General features: G+C 42.7%; 1 protein-coding gene across 6 annotated transcripts in view; it reads left to right on the top strand.

Moving 5' to 3' along the window:
* The window catches only part of PLD5 (phospholipase D family member 5), a 406,964-nt gene that overhangs the window by 46,041 nt on the left and 346,093 nt on the right, over positions 1 to 14,830 (top strand). For 4 of the 6 annotated variants that reach the window (XM_057507829.1, XM_057507830.1, XM_057507827.1 and 1 more), the window contains exon 1: positions 5,770 to 10,765. The exons of the other annotated variants lie outside the window; for them this stretch is intronic. In XM_057507829.1, coding sequence (XP_057363812.1) covers positions 10,505 to 10,765 — 261 coding nt within the window. In that variant the 5' untranslated portion in view covers positions 5,770 to 10,504. Of the gene's footprint in view, positions 1 to 5,769; positions 10,766 to 14,830 lie in introns of those variants that run through there. 6 annotated transcript variants of the gene reach the window in all.

The following is a 14,830-nucleotide window of genomic DNA, read 5'->3' as shown; positions in this document are numbered from 1 at the left end:
TGTCCACACACGCACACCCCCTGGTGGGCCCTGGCGGTAATAACTTCAGTGAGTGGGGCTTCCCCGTTCTGTTGCAGTTCGGACTGTCCCCGATCATCCCACGTTGTGGAGGAGGTCCAGTGCATGAAGAACATATGTCTGTATTCGTAACTCTGCTAGTTCCTTTCTCCCGTGATAAGAGATGTATGGGGCAGTTGCCAAATGACTATATTTGGTCAAGGAAGGACATTGTTTCAGGAATTCTAAGAAGACTACTCTTAATCATTTGGCAGAGCAAAGGAATTCTTCACTATAAAAACCCATATTTTCTGAGAAATTTAAACAGTACGAAAAGGTACACAGAATCCTATAACCAGTACCCACAGAATATCCAGTGTTAACATTTTGCAGTACTGAATATGCATCATTATTTTTAACTAAGGAGAAACAAGATACTCCATGTAAAAGTGCAGTCCCTTTTGTACCCATGTCCTAACAGCATACCTCTTCCTAATCGCCCACTGACAACCACTACTATCAATCTGGCTTTATGATCCAGTTTTATACTTTGAAGATCTGTTCAATGCAGTAAATATTACTGACCACTTAATGTGTGCAGGGCACTGTTCTGCACACCTGGGATACATCAAGGAACAAAATGGATGCAAGTCTTTCCCTTCATGGAACTTACATGCTGACTACGGGAGGCAACACTTTTTTTCAATTAGAGCAGCATAAGGGGGATCAGTTATGTGTATGGGGTGGGCAGGATAAGCCTCTTTTGACTAGGTGAGATTAGAACAACATTTTGAATTAGGCAAGTGGCTACTGCACCATCGGTAAGATTTTGGCCTAAGAAATAAATAGGAGTCTTCTGCAGGGTTCTGAGTGGGCAAGGGACATGGTCACTGACTGCATGTTGTGCCAAGAAGAGTTGGAGAGGGGCAGTGGTAGGATTACAGGTACTGTAGTCATCCAGAGGGCAGCGGGGCTGGCCCTGGCTGGCATGGGAGCAGGGCAGGGTGAGGAATGGTTGGATTCTGGATGTATTTTGAAAGTAGAGCCAGATGATTTATAACAGGTTTAATTTGGAGTATCAGAAAGGAGTCAAGGAAGATTCCATTTTTTTAAATTGAGGTTAAATTCACATAATCAAAATGAGCCATTTTTAAGTACAATTGAGCAGCATTTGGTACATTCACCAAATTGTGCAAAGCTGCCCTCTGTCTGGTTCATCACCCATTAGTAGTCACTCTTCATTCTCGACTTTCCCAGCTCCTGGCAGCCAGTATCTACTTCTATCTCCATGGATTTACTTGTTCTGGACATTTAATTAAATGGAATCCCATAATATGTGACCTTTTGTGTCTGGCTTCTTTCACTTAGCATAGTGTTTTCAGAGTTCATCTACATTGTAGCATGTATTAACACTTCATTCCATTGTATGGCTATACCACATTTTGCTTATCTACCCATCCACTGATGGACGTTTGGGTTTTTTCTAGCTTTTAGCTATTGTAATAATGTTGCCATGATACTCATGTACAGGTATTTGTTTGAACACCTATCTTCATTTCTTTAGGGTATATACCTTGGAGTGGGTATGCTGGCTCATATGGCTGCTGGCTTCTATGTTAAACTTTGTGAGGAACTGCCGAATTGTTTTCAAAGGTGGCTGCACCATTTTACATTCCCACCAGCAATGTAGGGGGGGTTCTAATTTCTCACATGTTTGCCGACATTTGTTATTTTCTATTACTTAAAAAAGAATATAGCTATCCCAGTGAGTGTGATTCTAAAGTTTTGGCCTACAGAAATAAAGTTGCCGTTACTGATAGAGTTGATATTCGGAAGGCTATGGGTAAAAGAGGATGAGATGGAATGATCAGTGTTCCCTGTGGTCAGGTTGACTTTGAAATGCGTCTTAGAAACTCAGGTGGCATTGTGGCATAGGTACTGGTTAAGTATGGAGTTAGAAAAGAACGGGAGGTTTGGTCTGGAGTTATAAATTGGGAGTCACTGGCATTTAATTGCTATTTAAAGCTATGGAAATAGAATATATAGAGAGAAAACCAAGGATCAAGCCCAAAGGCACTCAAATGAATAGGTTGGGTAGAGAAGGAAGGGGGCCATGCAAAGTAGACTAAGAAGGAATAGCAAGTGAGATAGATAGAAAATCAGGAGTTTGATAGACTGAAAGGCCAAGTGAAAAAAAGTGTATCAAGGAGGAGGAATGATTGGCGGCACAGTGGCTTTCAAAGGCCAGGTGTCACTGGAATGAGAATCGGATGTTAGATTTGGTGACATGGAGGTCATGGGCCACCTTCACGATAGCAGGGTCAGTGGAGTGATGGGGAATGGAGGCAGTCAGTCTAGATATTCTAGATGTTCTAGTCATTCTCCAGATTTTACTGCAGGAAAAAAAGAAATGGCACAGTGGCTGGAGGGGAAAATGGGAAGAGGGCAGGTCTTTTTTGTTTCTTCTTAGGGTGGGAGGGATAAATAGTGTCTTGTTGCTCATAGAAGTGATTCAGTATAGAGAAAAAACTGATTTTTTTTCTTGCAGAAGAGGAGATAATTACTGAAGAGGTGTCCTTGTGCAAATAGGAGGGGATGGTCTGTTGTGTCCACGTAGAGAGGCTGCCTCCAGTAGGAGCTTGGCCGGTTTGTACTTGGTAATAGGTGGAAGGCAAGTTCAGAATATTCAGATTCTGGAAGGTGGGAAGGTAAGGTTTGTGGAGTCTGCGGACGTGAAGTAAGGACAAAGATCATGAGTCGAGAGTGACAATGAGGAAGATGTTGGAAGTCTGTGGAGAGAGAAGAAAATGTGCAGTTGCCCTTTGAGAGAGTGGAGGAGCGATTGCTTGGGAACATCAGGAAGCCCTGGAAACGCAGGCATCACTGTGAGGATTGTCTCTCTGATAGGGCCCAGCTGTGCAGGTATGAGAGCAGAGACTCGCAGGTTCTAAGGCCCCGATGGCAAGCAGGGACAACAGGAGAAGGGCAGGGGAATAGAGGGCATACATGGGAGCGAATGTTTGCTGATGGGTTCTGATTTCAAGCTGGATGATGGGAAAGAGAAGACTTTAAGGGCTGAGGTTTGGGGACACAGTGCCGTGGAATATGGATGGCTCATCCTAGTGGGGCCAAAGACCATCGAAGTCAGAGAAGCAGAGAAAGTGGGAGGAGAAGATGGAGGCTGTGGGCAGAGAGTGGGATGCATGAAGTTGAGATTATGGTATGTTTGCCACTAATGGCAGAAGACTAGAGGGAGGGCAGTTACTGAAAGGGATGGTTCAAGGAAATGTGCCACCAGAACCTTGGGGAGGTCATTGACATGTATATTTAAATGTTCAAGGTTAAGACACAGGTAGTGACAGATGTCCCATCACAGTGAGCAAGAGGGAAGGGAGAATGGCCTGGAACCAGTAGGTGACGGGGCACTTGGGGCATTTAGTACAGGGGCTCTGGTCTGATGCCTTGAGATCCAAATCTGGGCCATTCTGGGGGGAAGGGAGGGAGAATGAGTAGCCTCAATGTGGCCATGAGGAGCAGAGAGGACATCACTCCCACGAGCACATGGAGCAAAAGCAGCTGCCCCTGGAGAGGACTGCTGGGGAGGCCGTGGCCCCGGGGAGAACCAGGTCTCTACTGGGGCGGGGCAGAGAGGTTGAGGAGCAGATGATGTAATAATGTAATAGATGTAGATGATATAATAAATATTTTATGAAAATAGCTAAAGAGAATATAATAACTTATATAGTAGTGTAATAGGTAGAATACAGTAGATATTATACTGCACAAATCACAGTATCATGCCATGTGTATCAGCTTTCTAAAAAGGCAATGTAGTAATTCAAAATCAGATTCTTCTGAAAGGATTGCAGTTTCCTTCCTAACATATGACCTATGACTTAGAGAATAAACAGCTGCAGACTAAAATAACTCCCACAGAGTCCCAGCACATAAAAGGCTTTCAGGAACTGTTGAATAAATTAATATAAATATCATTATGTTAGTTGAGATCAAGGGGAATATGTGGCAAAGGCTTTGCATTTCTGAGGAGATGTTCTGTTCCCTGGGAGGATTCTCATATTCCATTTAACAAATATTTGTTGGGAACTGAGCACCTGCTATGTGCTGGTATTGAACAAGACAGATAAAGTCCCTGCTTTAATGGAGCTTCAATTTAAACAAGCACAAGTCCTGAGCATACGACTAGAGTTTTGAATGAAGAGACTTCTGCCTGATTGAGATGCTTTTCCATTAGGCTCCCAAATACTAAAATCTATTTGGAAGTGAGTTCATTTTTATTTATGCATAACTAGACATTTTTGTAGCCCTACACACCTGAGGGACACAGGTGTGTTTGTGTTGTGTGTGAGGGGGGGCATTATGTTGTGTACTGTGTGTGTATGTGGGGTGTTGTGTGTTGCGTGTATAGGTGTAGGAGCAGGGGCAATGGAAAAGGGTGGGAAGAATCACATCGCTATCATCTCTCCCCTCTTCTTGACTCCTCCGCCCATCAAGCTTGACAGCCTTGAGTGTTGAGTATGAAATTCAGGGGAATTAGGAAGTTTACCTGAACCTTCCTATTTGGGAATTCACTCATCCTCTTTCTATAGATTGTAGAGTACCATTTAGATAAGTGAGTGGAATTTACTTATTAATAAAAACATGGAGAGGATCGCCAACAGTGTTCAGATATCTTTTATAGTGTTTTCTTGTCGATAGTTCCCTTTTTTGCAACACTAGAGATGTTATTTTTGTTGCCATTCAAATGTACCTACAGCAGGAATTAGAAAGACGCACCCTTGGATGCAGCAGCCAGTGGGGATTTGGGTGACCTGAACTCAGAGTGGGCCCTCGATCCCAGGTCTGTGTGCCACTGTGGAGATGTAGCCCAGAGGGCCAGATCTGCCAGTTTTTCAAGATAAAAAAAAACAAGCTAGATTTTCATGAGTTACCATTTTTTAAATGTTGGGCACTAATTCTACCATGTTTACAATATGAAGGAAGCCAGAGAAAATATTCATTCCCCAGGTGGCCAATTTGAGACCTCTGATTTAGACCATCACCAAACAAATGATATTATTTATTTATAATGTCTAATAACACCCACAGTCACTACAGGCTGTAGTTCCAAATATGCAGACTTACTGGCGGATTCATGTAGTGTGTGTAGATGCCCCCATCTTCCTCATTTTATGTTTTCCCTACTCAGGGTTCCCTAGGGCTGCACTGTCCAGTGGGACGTTCTGCAGTGATGGAAATGTTCTGAATATGTGTGTCTGACACAGTAGCCAGTAGGCACATGGCACTGTTGAACACTGGAAATGAAGCTAATGTGACCAAGGAATTGAGTTTTTATTTACTTTTAATTAATATAAACTTTAAGTTAGGTAGCCACATGTGGCCAGTGGTGACCAAGCCTTACCTTCTGGTCTCTGTACAACTTTCCTCCCCATAGAAATCCAAATTTTAGATACTGCGTTGAACTAAAGCAAGATATGCCTTTGACTTGTGAAATGGAGTAAGGAGAGAAGGGAACAGACTCACCCCAACATTGGTGGGGACCAGGGCAAAGTTTTAAACCTTGAAATATGTTAAATTTATAATTCCAGCTGACACCTTTAAATAAAATATGTCCCATCCTCTTACCTAGACAAGTATTCCTTTGTAATGGCCAGGTTCCAGTTTAGAATGCCTGGACTCCTAGGGCTTCTTCTCTGAGCATAGTGGCATGGGGAGAGCTGGCCCCTCTGTCCCCCATACCCCAGTTCCACCCTGAACCACAACTGACCTGACCAGCAACCCTGGATAGAGAGGAACTTGATCCAAGTGGGGCTCAAGGAACATCTTTGGGACACTTCTGTTCCTATGGCATGTTCCACCTATTCTCCCTTTTGGCTCTAGGCACATTTGACTTGAAGACATGTACACAGCCTTATAGAATTGCCATATAAAATAAATTCCTGTATTGATTCTGGCATAGATCCACTCTGAGACAAGCAATTGATCAGATGGGTGTCTTTCGAGACTCCACATAAGCACCCACCTCACTGCAAATTGAGGCATAATCACTTTTCTAAACAGGCTTGTGCTGAATTCTTCAGAGGCAAATTAGCACTGAGCTTGACTGCTGCTTTGAAAGAGTGTTTGAGTTGAAAAAGGGAATAGGTACAGATCCGACTGGCCAAAGGTTAATAAGGAGAGTTCACTCATTAAGCTGCTTATTTACCATCACTTAATCGTCTTTGGCAATTAACTTCCAAAGACTTTTTACTGAGGTAATCACTTATGCCAAAGGATTGGGTGGTGGGAGATAAATTACAGATTGTTTTTATTCCATTTATAGATCAATCCAGTGAGTTCCATGTGATTAAAGTCATTAGTTAAAAAATCAAGTATATTAATGCTTAGGATGTGTACCATCTAACATTTTCAGATGGTTTATACATTTTGGTAATAAGGTCTATATGCACACATATACGTGTGTGAAGAACTTGAGCAGTTTCAATTGGAGGATAGCTTTGGAAGCTGAATTTGAACAACTGATTGGTCACATTCTTTGCTAGCTGGAGGCATTTACACCCGTGTTGTAACTGGTAATAAAAGTCAGAACCCTGGAGAGCTCCACCCTTATTAGGCTGCAGCTCCCCCCTGTGGTGAAAGGAAGAAGGGCTCTTGATCCAGGACACTTGGAAAGCCAAGTGATTCCCAGGCATGGAACCAGAAGGGTAGGTAGACGGTGTGCAGAGATTTGGGGCCTCTGGTCAGCTGTCACGATTGTCTAGGACACAGACTCTATAACTTCGCTAGATAGTTTAGACTCTGTAAAGGACTCTAATATTATGATAGCTGCTACCCTCCCCAAAGGCACTCACAGTTTATTGCTGTCTTTCTAATTTTCTCCCTATTGTATCCACTTTTCATGATTAGAAACTACCTTGTATGATTTTATACATCATAAATAATACTGTAATTGAAATTAATGTGAATATCTTACTACTGAAATATGTTTACCCCTGTTTAATTAACTGTTTTTATAATATAAACATTTGGCAATATTGGGATTGGTTTTAGGAAGGGAGGGTTTCTTTCTCAGTGCTTTGACCTAATTTTTTCCTCAGCCAACTTCAATTTCAGTCTATTGAGACAGAAACCTTTGAAACATTATTGGAAACTGAAAGGCATCCCTTTTCATGCTTTATGATTCTAAGTAGATTTGCTTGAGATGAAATTTGAAAGCACATGTGATTGTTTCTAAGGGATTCTGGAATCCCAGATCCATGCTGAGCTGTCTTAGCCCCGCCACCCAAATTGCAGTGTGGGGCTGGGAAGGGGTGTCTGGGTGAGGCTAAACTTATCCAGTGACAGAGCAGAACATTGAAGCAATACAGGAAGCAAGGATTTGGAGTTAAGACAGGGAATGGGAGAATCAGGGGAAGATAAGAGTTCCCCACATGTCTCTCTATTCTTCTGAGGGGTGGACTGGCATGATTCTGCTGCTGTGGAATAATTCAGAGCCTACAGGTCTTCATTTCCTCTGGATTCTTGCCACAGGGGAACCCTAGATTGTGGTAGCAGGGAATGGGTTGCACAGCCATAGGGAGCTTCCAGTCTCTACTGACTACCTTTTGTGAAATGCCAAATAAACTTGTTAATGCAGGATCAACATTTTGAAATACTGAGAAGATAAATGATGAGAACACTTTGGAGGAAGGTAATAATGTCTTAGGCTTCTCAAATACATTTTAAGTATCTTTTAAAGGTGCAATGAAGATTTCACTAAAAAGACAATACGGGTTTGCTTTATGAGACAACGCTGAGTGAAATAGGTGCTATTTGTACATATTTGTAGACGAATTTCTCTTTCCTTATATCCTTCCAGGTTCAAAGATAGGGGGCCTTTTGCCCCAGTGTCTGAGACCCTTCATTGCTGTGCTTGGATCCTCTAGCTGGAAGGGGGTGTGGGGGAGAATGGTACCTGAGAGCTTCAAGGAAAAAGCTCTAGCTTTCTGGATGTCCACATTTTTTAAAGAAAATATACAGACTACCATTTTATAGAAAATCCCAATTTTTTTCCACTTCTCACTCTACAGATATTTCAAATATCCCTGCTGATAGTGTCTAGGGCTGGGTGTCAGTGATTCAGTGGTTCAGTGTGTTCTGACAAAATCAAGCTGAGAAGTCTTAACAATTTCCATTAACATAAGTGTCCAGGCAATTCTTGACATCAACAGAATCCTGCTTCAGTCAACAAGACAGACAATTATTCAGAAATCCTTCACATTCCCTTGTGGTTTCTGCCAAATGGCAATCAGTTTGAGAAAAAGTCCACCTTTCTTTGGGAAAAATAATGTCAAAATGCTGACCACTTCTCACTGCAGAGAAAGCACAGATTCTGCATCTGCTTAGGTTTGTGTGAGGCTCTGACACACACATAAGATGGTTCATGCTGACTTTTAATGCACCCCATTGTGAGGGCCAGATGAGAGGGCACAGCCAGGGCTGCAGGGTGCAGAAGCTGCCCTGAAGTCTGGAATGGAGCACAGTGACTTGAGGGAACTGTGAAGAATTCTTTCTGAGGGAGGTGGAAGGTGCTGTAGGAGCGTGTGGGGCCGGGAACTTCAAAGGTCCATTCATGAGCCCCTAAAGTGCCATGGTATGTGGTCTTCATTTCATCTCATAGTCATTAAGATGCCACTCCTGGGTTTTTTATGGGAATAACATGTTTACCATCTGGTTAGAAGATATACTCCTCTCCCCACAAAATAAATACAATTGATGGTGTCCAAGAAATGTCAGAAGACAGGATATGATTAAGTGTAAAGGGTTGACACAGAGGTGAATGCCAGTCACTGGAGAAATTGGTAATGAGTTGTGGCCATCAGGGCATCTTCCTGACGGAGGAAACAGTGACATTGCACTTTGAGGAACAAGTAGAAGAAAAGGAATATGTTTCACTGATGCTAGAGTAGGGGGTTTCCATTGTGTACAGACTTGGGCTGGTGGACAGGGAGGACAGGGCTCTTCTACAGGTCCCACTGCAGTCAGTGCCACCGCCTCACTCCATTCGAGGACAAGTGTAGCTGGGTCCAGTGCAGGGAACAGTGGACGCAGTGGGGTGGAGTGTCCTAGGGGGAAGACCTAGAGAGGGGCCGTGACCTGAGGCTCCAAAGGAGGTGTTGTTGGGTCCTCTCAGCTTGAGGACAGGTGTCTGATACTGCAGAGTTCAGGCCAGTCCTCTGTGGGTTTAGATGAATTCAGTAAGTATCTAAAACCTTCTGTGTGCAAGCAAGGCACTAAAACTTGGCCTCTGAAGTGGGCTTTGTGATCTGCCTACCCTATCTGCTTTTCTGTTGTAAAAGACAGCAGTTTACAGGGAGTGCGAGTGAAAGTGGTTTTCTTGGGCACTGTTGATTCAGAGCACCTTCTTGATACAGTCAGGCTTGATAAATGCCATGGACTCTTCTTAAAAATGAGAATGCTTGGCTATCAACATAAATTTTTTCCCTTGGCTTGAATTGGCTCTGGAACAAAGTTTTAGCTTTGCTGTCCTTTCTTGGACTAGCCATCCTGGGGTACAGGATCCTTTACTTTTCAGCAAGAGGAAAAGCAATCGTGAAAGGAACCCAGCCCAAGCCTGAACACATCAGGCTCTAAGCAAAAAAAATTTTACTAGTTTGTGTGACTGCCAATATTTTCAGCAATTATGGAAAACTATTTAATCTGCTAATCCATATCCAACAGTGGAGTAAGATGCTGTGCAAGGGTGCAGAAATGAACAGTGTGAACAGAGCATCTGCCCTACTGGAGTTTACAAGTGGGGAAGGAAAGGCAGGTAAACAGTCTGGCAATTAATTGGTGTTCTTGCTTACGTGCACTGTCATTTCAAAGCGTCCTGTCCTGAACTTCCATGGAGGTCCCACCTCTGCTGTATGCCAGTTGTATGATTGAATCCTTCTGAGATACTACAACTTTTGAGCAATAAAATGTCAAAACATAGGAAGAGCAAAGAGCCTAGTAGTTTAATATGGTCACATGGCCCCAGCTAGATTTAAAGCATCTGAACAGGTAGGGACCCTGTATCTGAAGAACTTCTGGTTTATTCTTCAAGTAAGGCTGTGTACCATAGACTCCTTTGATGAGCAAAGAACTTTTCTTCCCACCTGTCTGAATTTCATGGCACAACACCAAAAGACTTAGCCCACACCTAGGTACTGGGAGCACTTTGCAGTCTCCCAGCCTTTGTAGAGCAGCGGTTACCCTGGCGTGCAGGAGTGTTCCCAGCATTGCCCGTCTTCCTTCCTCTCTGTCTAGGCAGGGCTCTCCTCACTGATTGGAACAGTAGCTGTCTCTGGTCAGGTTGGAGGGATGTGAAGTCGGCACAGCGCCCGCAACCCCTAGGTCAGCTCCAGCTCTTGCTATAATTTCATCCCACAAGGCAACACAACCCCTCTCTGTTTAAAAGCAAAAGAGAGAAACAGGATTGAGTGTAGCAGCCCTCAGTAATGCTAAAATGCTAAATGAGGGGCCCGTGTTTTTAAGAGCATGGTCTAGGGGAAATTGTGAAATTGCAAGCTGCAGCCCTTTCTCTTTGAGCTTGGTTTGGCTGATTTCCAAAGCATCCAGGCCGGCAGTTGAGGGACTGAAATATAATCGGTGGCGATCCATTTGCACCACAGGAAACATTCTCTGCCTCCCTAGCTGTGGGGAACAGAACACCAGCAACAGCGCCTGGCTGCCGGACTCCGCAGGGAGGGAAGACTGGATCACAATGGTAAGAAACTCGGGAGTTTTCTACAGACCTAGTTGGTTACCTGGGAACAAATACTTAGCATCTGCTGGGAAAATGGCTGTTGGTAGCATGAGTCTGAACAGTGACTTGAGCTCTGGGGCACTGTCAGTTTTTTTCCTAGAAGGGCAGAAGCACCTTTGCACCAGAGCACTGATTTTTTGAAAAATTAGGTTCCTTTCTTATCAGGAGTAACACTGCCTCATAATTAATAAGGACTGTTTGCTGGGCTCTACCAGGGAAGGGCAGTCTCACGGTGACCTCAAATCCAAGCCCTGATTAATGCAATCTCTGAAGTGTCCTCTTTCCTTGGAATGTAATTGTAATTTCCAGGAGACTTCTTCAAAGAAATAATTGCTTGTTTTCTTGCTATTTTCCTGTGGCAGTACCAACTCATTCATACTCAGCTTTCTTTTCTCACTAGTAAATTGCCACAGCTCAGCGAGCGTCATTGTTGATTGGCGGCATTTTGGCACATTAAATATGACTCGGGCAAACTTCTAAGGGATTATTTATCTCTTAAAATTGTCATATGCAGGCAGCGACAGAAAAGCCTGTGTTTTAAAGACAGCGTTATGTGACTTTGTTGGGAGGAAGTTGGTCTGATTCACTCCAGCTAAGTGAGCATTCCCAGGGTGAGGTGTGCCTCTGTGGGAACGGGTCTTCCAAGCAGGCGCTGGAATGGGTGGTGAGAATGGCTGGGTGCTGTGTCCCCCCACACACCGTCTCTGCCATCTGGGAGCCTTCTTCAGGTGCCTCTTCCCCATCGCGTGATACAGGGACTGCAGAGGGAAGAGCGGTGTGACAGTGAAGCCCCTAACTGTTTTCTTTAAAGAATCAAGGCATGAAGGACATTGGTCATAATAAGATTGTATAACATTTAGGAGAAAATAAAACCTATTACTGTATAGAAAGAATGCCTGAAATACATTCATTTGACTGCACAGCTGATGTGTGGGAAATGATTATTCCATTTATAATCCAGATGAATGAAGACAGTGCTGATGAAGAGAATGTGGGAATTTTTAGAAGGAAGTCTGCCTTTCGAACAACTCAGAAAGGGGAATGTGCAATCCAACTTTATGAGAAATCATTTCACTTCCTCCCCTCATCATCCATCCTGGGTCACTCACTTTTAAGCAAACAGTCTGTAGAAATAGGGCTGCAAAGACCAGGCTCAGATTTTTACCTCCTTAATTAATATCTGGTACCATTTACGTTTCATCCACTTTAGAAGCTCTTCTATTCATGGAGAAGTCACAGTAAAGACTCACCTCGTTCTCCTTGACCAGTAGGATGGGTAAATATCAGCATATCCAGTGCAAAGGGGGTTAAATGAAATTAAATGGGATTCCTTAATGCTTTGGAAGGTTTTGCCTCAATTCTTGAGGCATAATATTACTTTTCTTCCCTTTATTAGCCTGTGAACGTACCTTTAAGGATTAAAAAGGACCAGCTGAAATGCAGATAGATGTCCTGCCAGCACATTTGGAACATGGGCTTGAAGCTAAACATATTGACAATCTTGTACAGGATTCAGGGAGAAGACAAGGAGCTGGTCAGGAGCTGAGATCACTTAGATGCTATAGTATGACCTAATGGAAGTATACAGACCTCCAAAGGGGTGAACTTGCCTTTGAAGTCAGGGGAAGGGACAGTGGGAGCTAAAGAGTGATTACACCAAAAAAGAGAGAGAGAGAGAGAGACTACAAGCTGTTTGCATACAGGTCATTCTCTTATTATTTTGATTAATTGCTATTTAGAGAGTTGGAAAAATTACTCAATTTTACATTAAATAAAAGCTTTGGTCTAATTAAGCTCTTCTTAACTGCAGACAGTGAAACAGTAACACTTGTAGGGATCACATCCTAACCAGCTAGCTTTTGGAAAGGGAACCTTATTTCACTTTTCCTTTTGATGAGAGTTTTTTCTCAGAGATCAGGGGGTTGGAAAACCAGTCTTTCATTGTAAGGGGAGCAAACCTGTAGATTGATTTTCATTAAGTCCCTTCCATGATGACAAGCACACCAATCATGCTTCTCATCATGCAGCTGTGACTTGTTATCTTACTATCCAAGAGAAAAGACACACGCTGTGTTTAAATCCTGCTCTTTGACCTCATTACAATCAGGAGCATGTCGGAGCTTGCTTGAGTGTTACACCAAATAAAGTCAGCCTGGCTTAGGCTCTGGCCTCTGATTTTTGTTTTACTTACAAATTTAAAAGAAATGCATATAATTAAATCCACACTACATAGTTGCAAACAAGTTTAAGTTATTTCACAACAAAGGAAACATGATTGTTTTTGAATAATATTTTACAAATATTGAGGACATGTGCTGTTCACCAAGTGTTTTGAGCGCTCAGGAAGCCTCATCATTCCTTATAAGCAGGTGTTGTTTTTATTAATTATTACTGTTCCCATTGTGCTGAGGTAAGGCACAGAGAAGTTAAGTATTTTCCTGGACACACAGCTGGAAAGAGGTAGTACCAGGGTGGGTACAAATGCAGAGCCCCAACATCTTAAACCACTTCATCATATAACCATCTAAGATATACGGGAAGGGAAGCAGTCTGAACCTTCAGCCATCCAGCCTCTAAAAATGTCAATAATTTTTTATGTTTCTCTTTTCACCTCATATCCAATCTGCTTCCAAGACAGGTCTGTTCTTCCCTGGCCTTTTTGGGTTCCCTGTCTTTTGCATCCCAACACCGTAATTCATACCTTATGTTCCCACTCTGGCCAACCTCCTTTAAACATGGAAGGAAGGCTTGAATGGCCCCAGACCTGGAGTTAAATCTCTATGTTACCCAACCATCTGTTGTGTGATTTTGGACAGTATTTTTCTAACTTTTTAACAGTTAGTGGGAATTATGATTCTTACCTGCATTGGGTCATTGGGATAATTACATAAATATGTTTGTGTAAAGTAGGAAGTTTGGTCAGGCTGCAAACCATGGCAGACAGAGGAACTGGAAGGAAGCTTTTGAAACTATTTAGGTAAAGATGATAAGGACTTAGATGAAGATGGTGGGGAGAAACTGAAATCAAAGTAGGAGAGGATGTGAATAGAAAATTCACCCTCACTGGCCACTGATTGGATGTGAAATGTGAAAAAGAAAAGCAAGGGCTCTGGCACTGAAATCTAGTAGCTCAGCAGTGAATAAAGGTCTCCAGGCTGCAATTTCTACATTACCTGGCATAATGCCTCATACATAGTAGGTTCTGTGTGTTGCCAGATGAATAAAAAAAGACATCAAAGTAGAAAAATTCTGCCTGCCAGAATACATAACAGATGACTTCTGTAGACTGTTACCCAAAGTCCAATAAGGTATTCAGAAGTGAGTGACAACAAAGTGTGTTTTGGGAATGTAGAGACTCAGTGAGGACATAAAGTGGTCTTTTGGTTATGTTCCTGAGGAGAAGGTGGATTCTGAAGATCAAAGGAGGTCATATGTGTCTCCAACCAGATTTTAGAAATTTGGAGGTGACATGTAGAGGACAAATTGGATATAATGAGAAATATGAATGGCTGCAGTGCAATTTTCTTGCTAATTAATTACCTATAGACTCATTGATCAGATAAATGGAATTGATATGAACCCTTCTCCCCTAAAAGTAAAAGCACATAGAATAAAATAAATATGGGTAATTTTATTAATTAGGATAGTCAAGGAAGGGGATCTTGTGGTGGCAAATTTTAGGGAATTGAATGTATTTGTTGGCTTTGAGTTCCTCCTTGAAGATGGTGTCAAGGGCATTAAAAAAGATAAGTTGCCCATATCAACAACCTAACGAAGATGAATAGTCTCTCTCATTTTTCCTGTGCTCTTCTGTGAGAGAACCTCACTTGATGGGCTTAAAGGAAGTACATAGCTGAAAATAAACAAATACAAACTTGGCTCACATTTTCATCCTGCTTGTCAGCCTCACGGGTACAGATGATCCATGAGGGTTACTGTACAGGTCCTGTTTGGTGAGATGCATGAGGATGTACATATGGGATGGTGGATAAAATCCCATCAAAGCTGTAGGTGGTGGAGCCTAAC

The sequence above is a fragment of the Manis pentadactyla genome, chromosome 9 (assembly GCF_030020395.1).
Source record: "Manis pentadactyla isolate mManPen7 chromosome 9, mManPen7.hap1, whole genome shotgun sequence".
NCBI classification, from domain to species: domain Eukaryota; kingdom Metazoa; phylum Chordata; class Mammalia; order Pholidota; family Manidae; genus Manis; species Manis pentadactyla.
The sequence above is the reverse complement of the archived record's forward strand: the minus strand, read 5'-3'. Positions and strand labels throughout refer to the sequence as shown.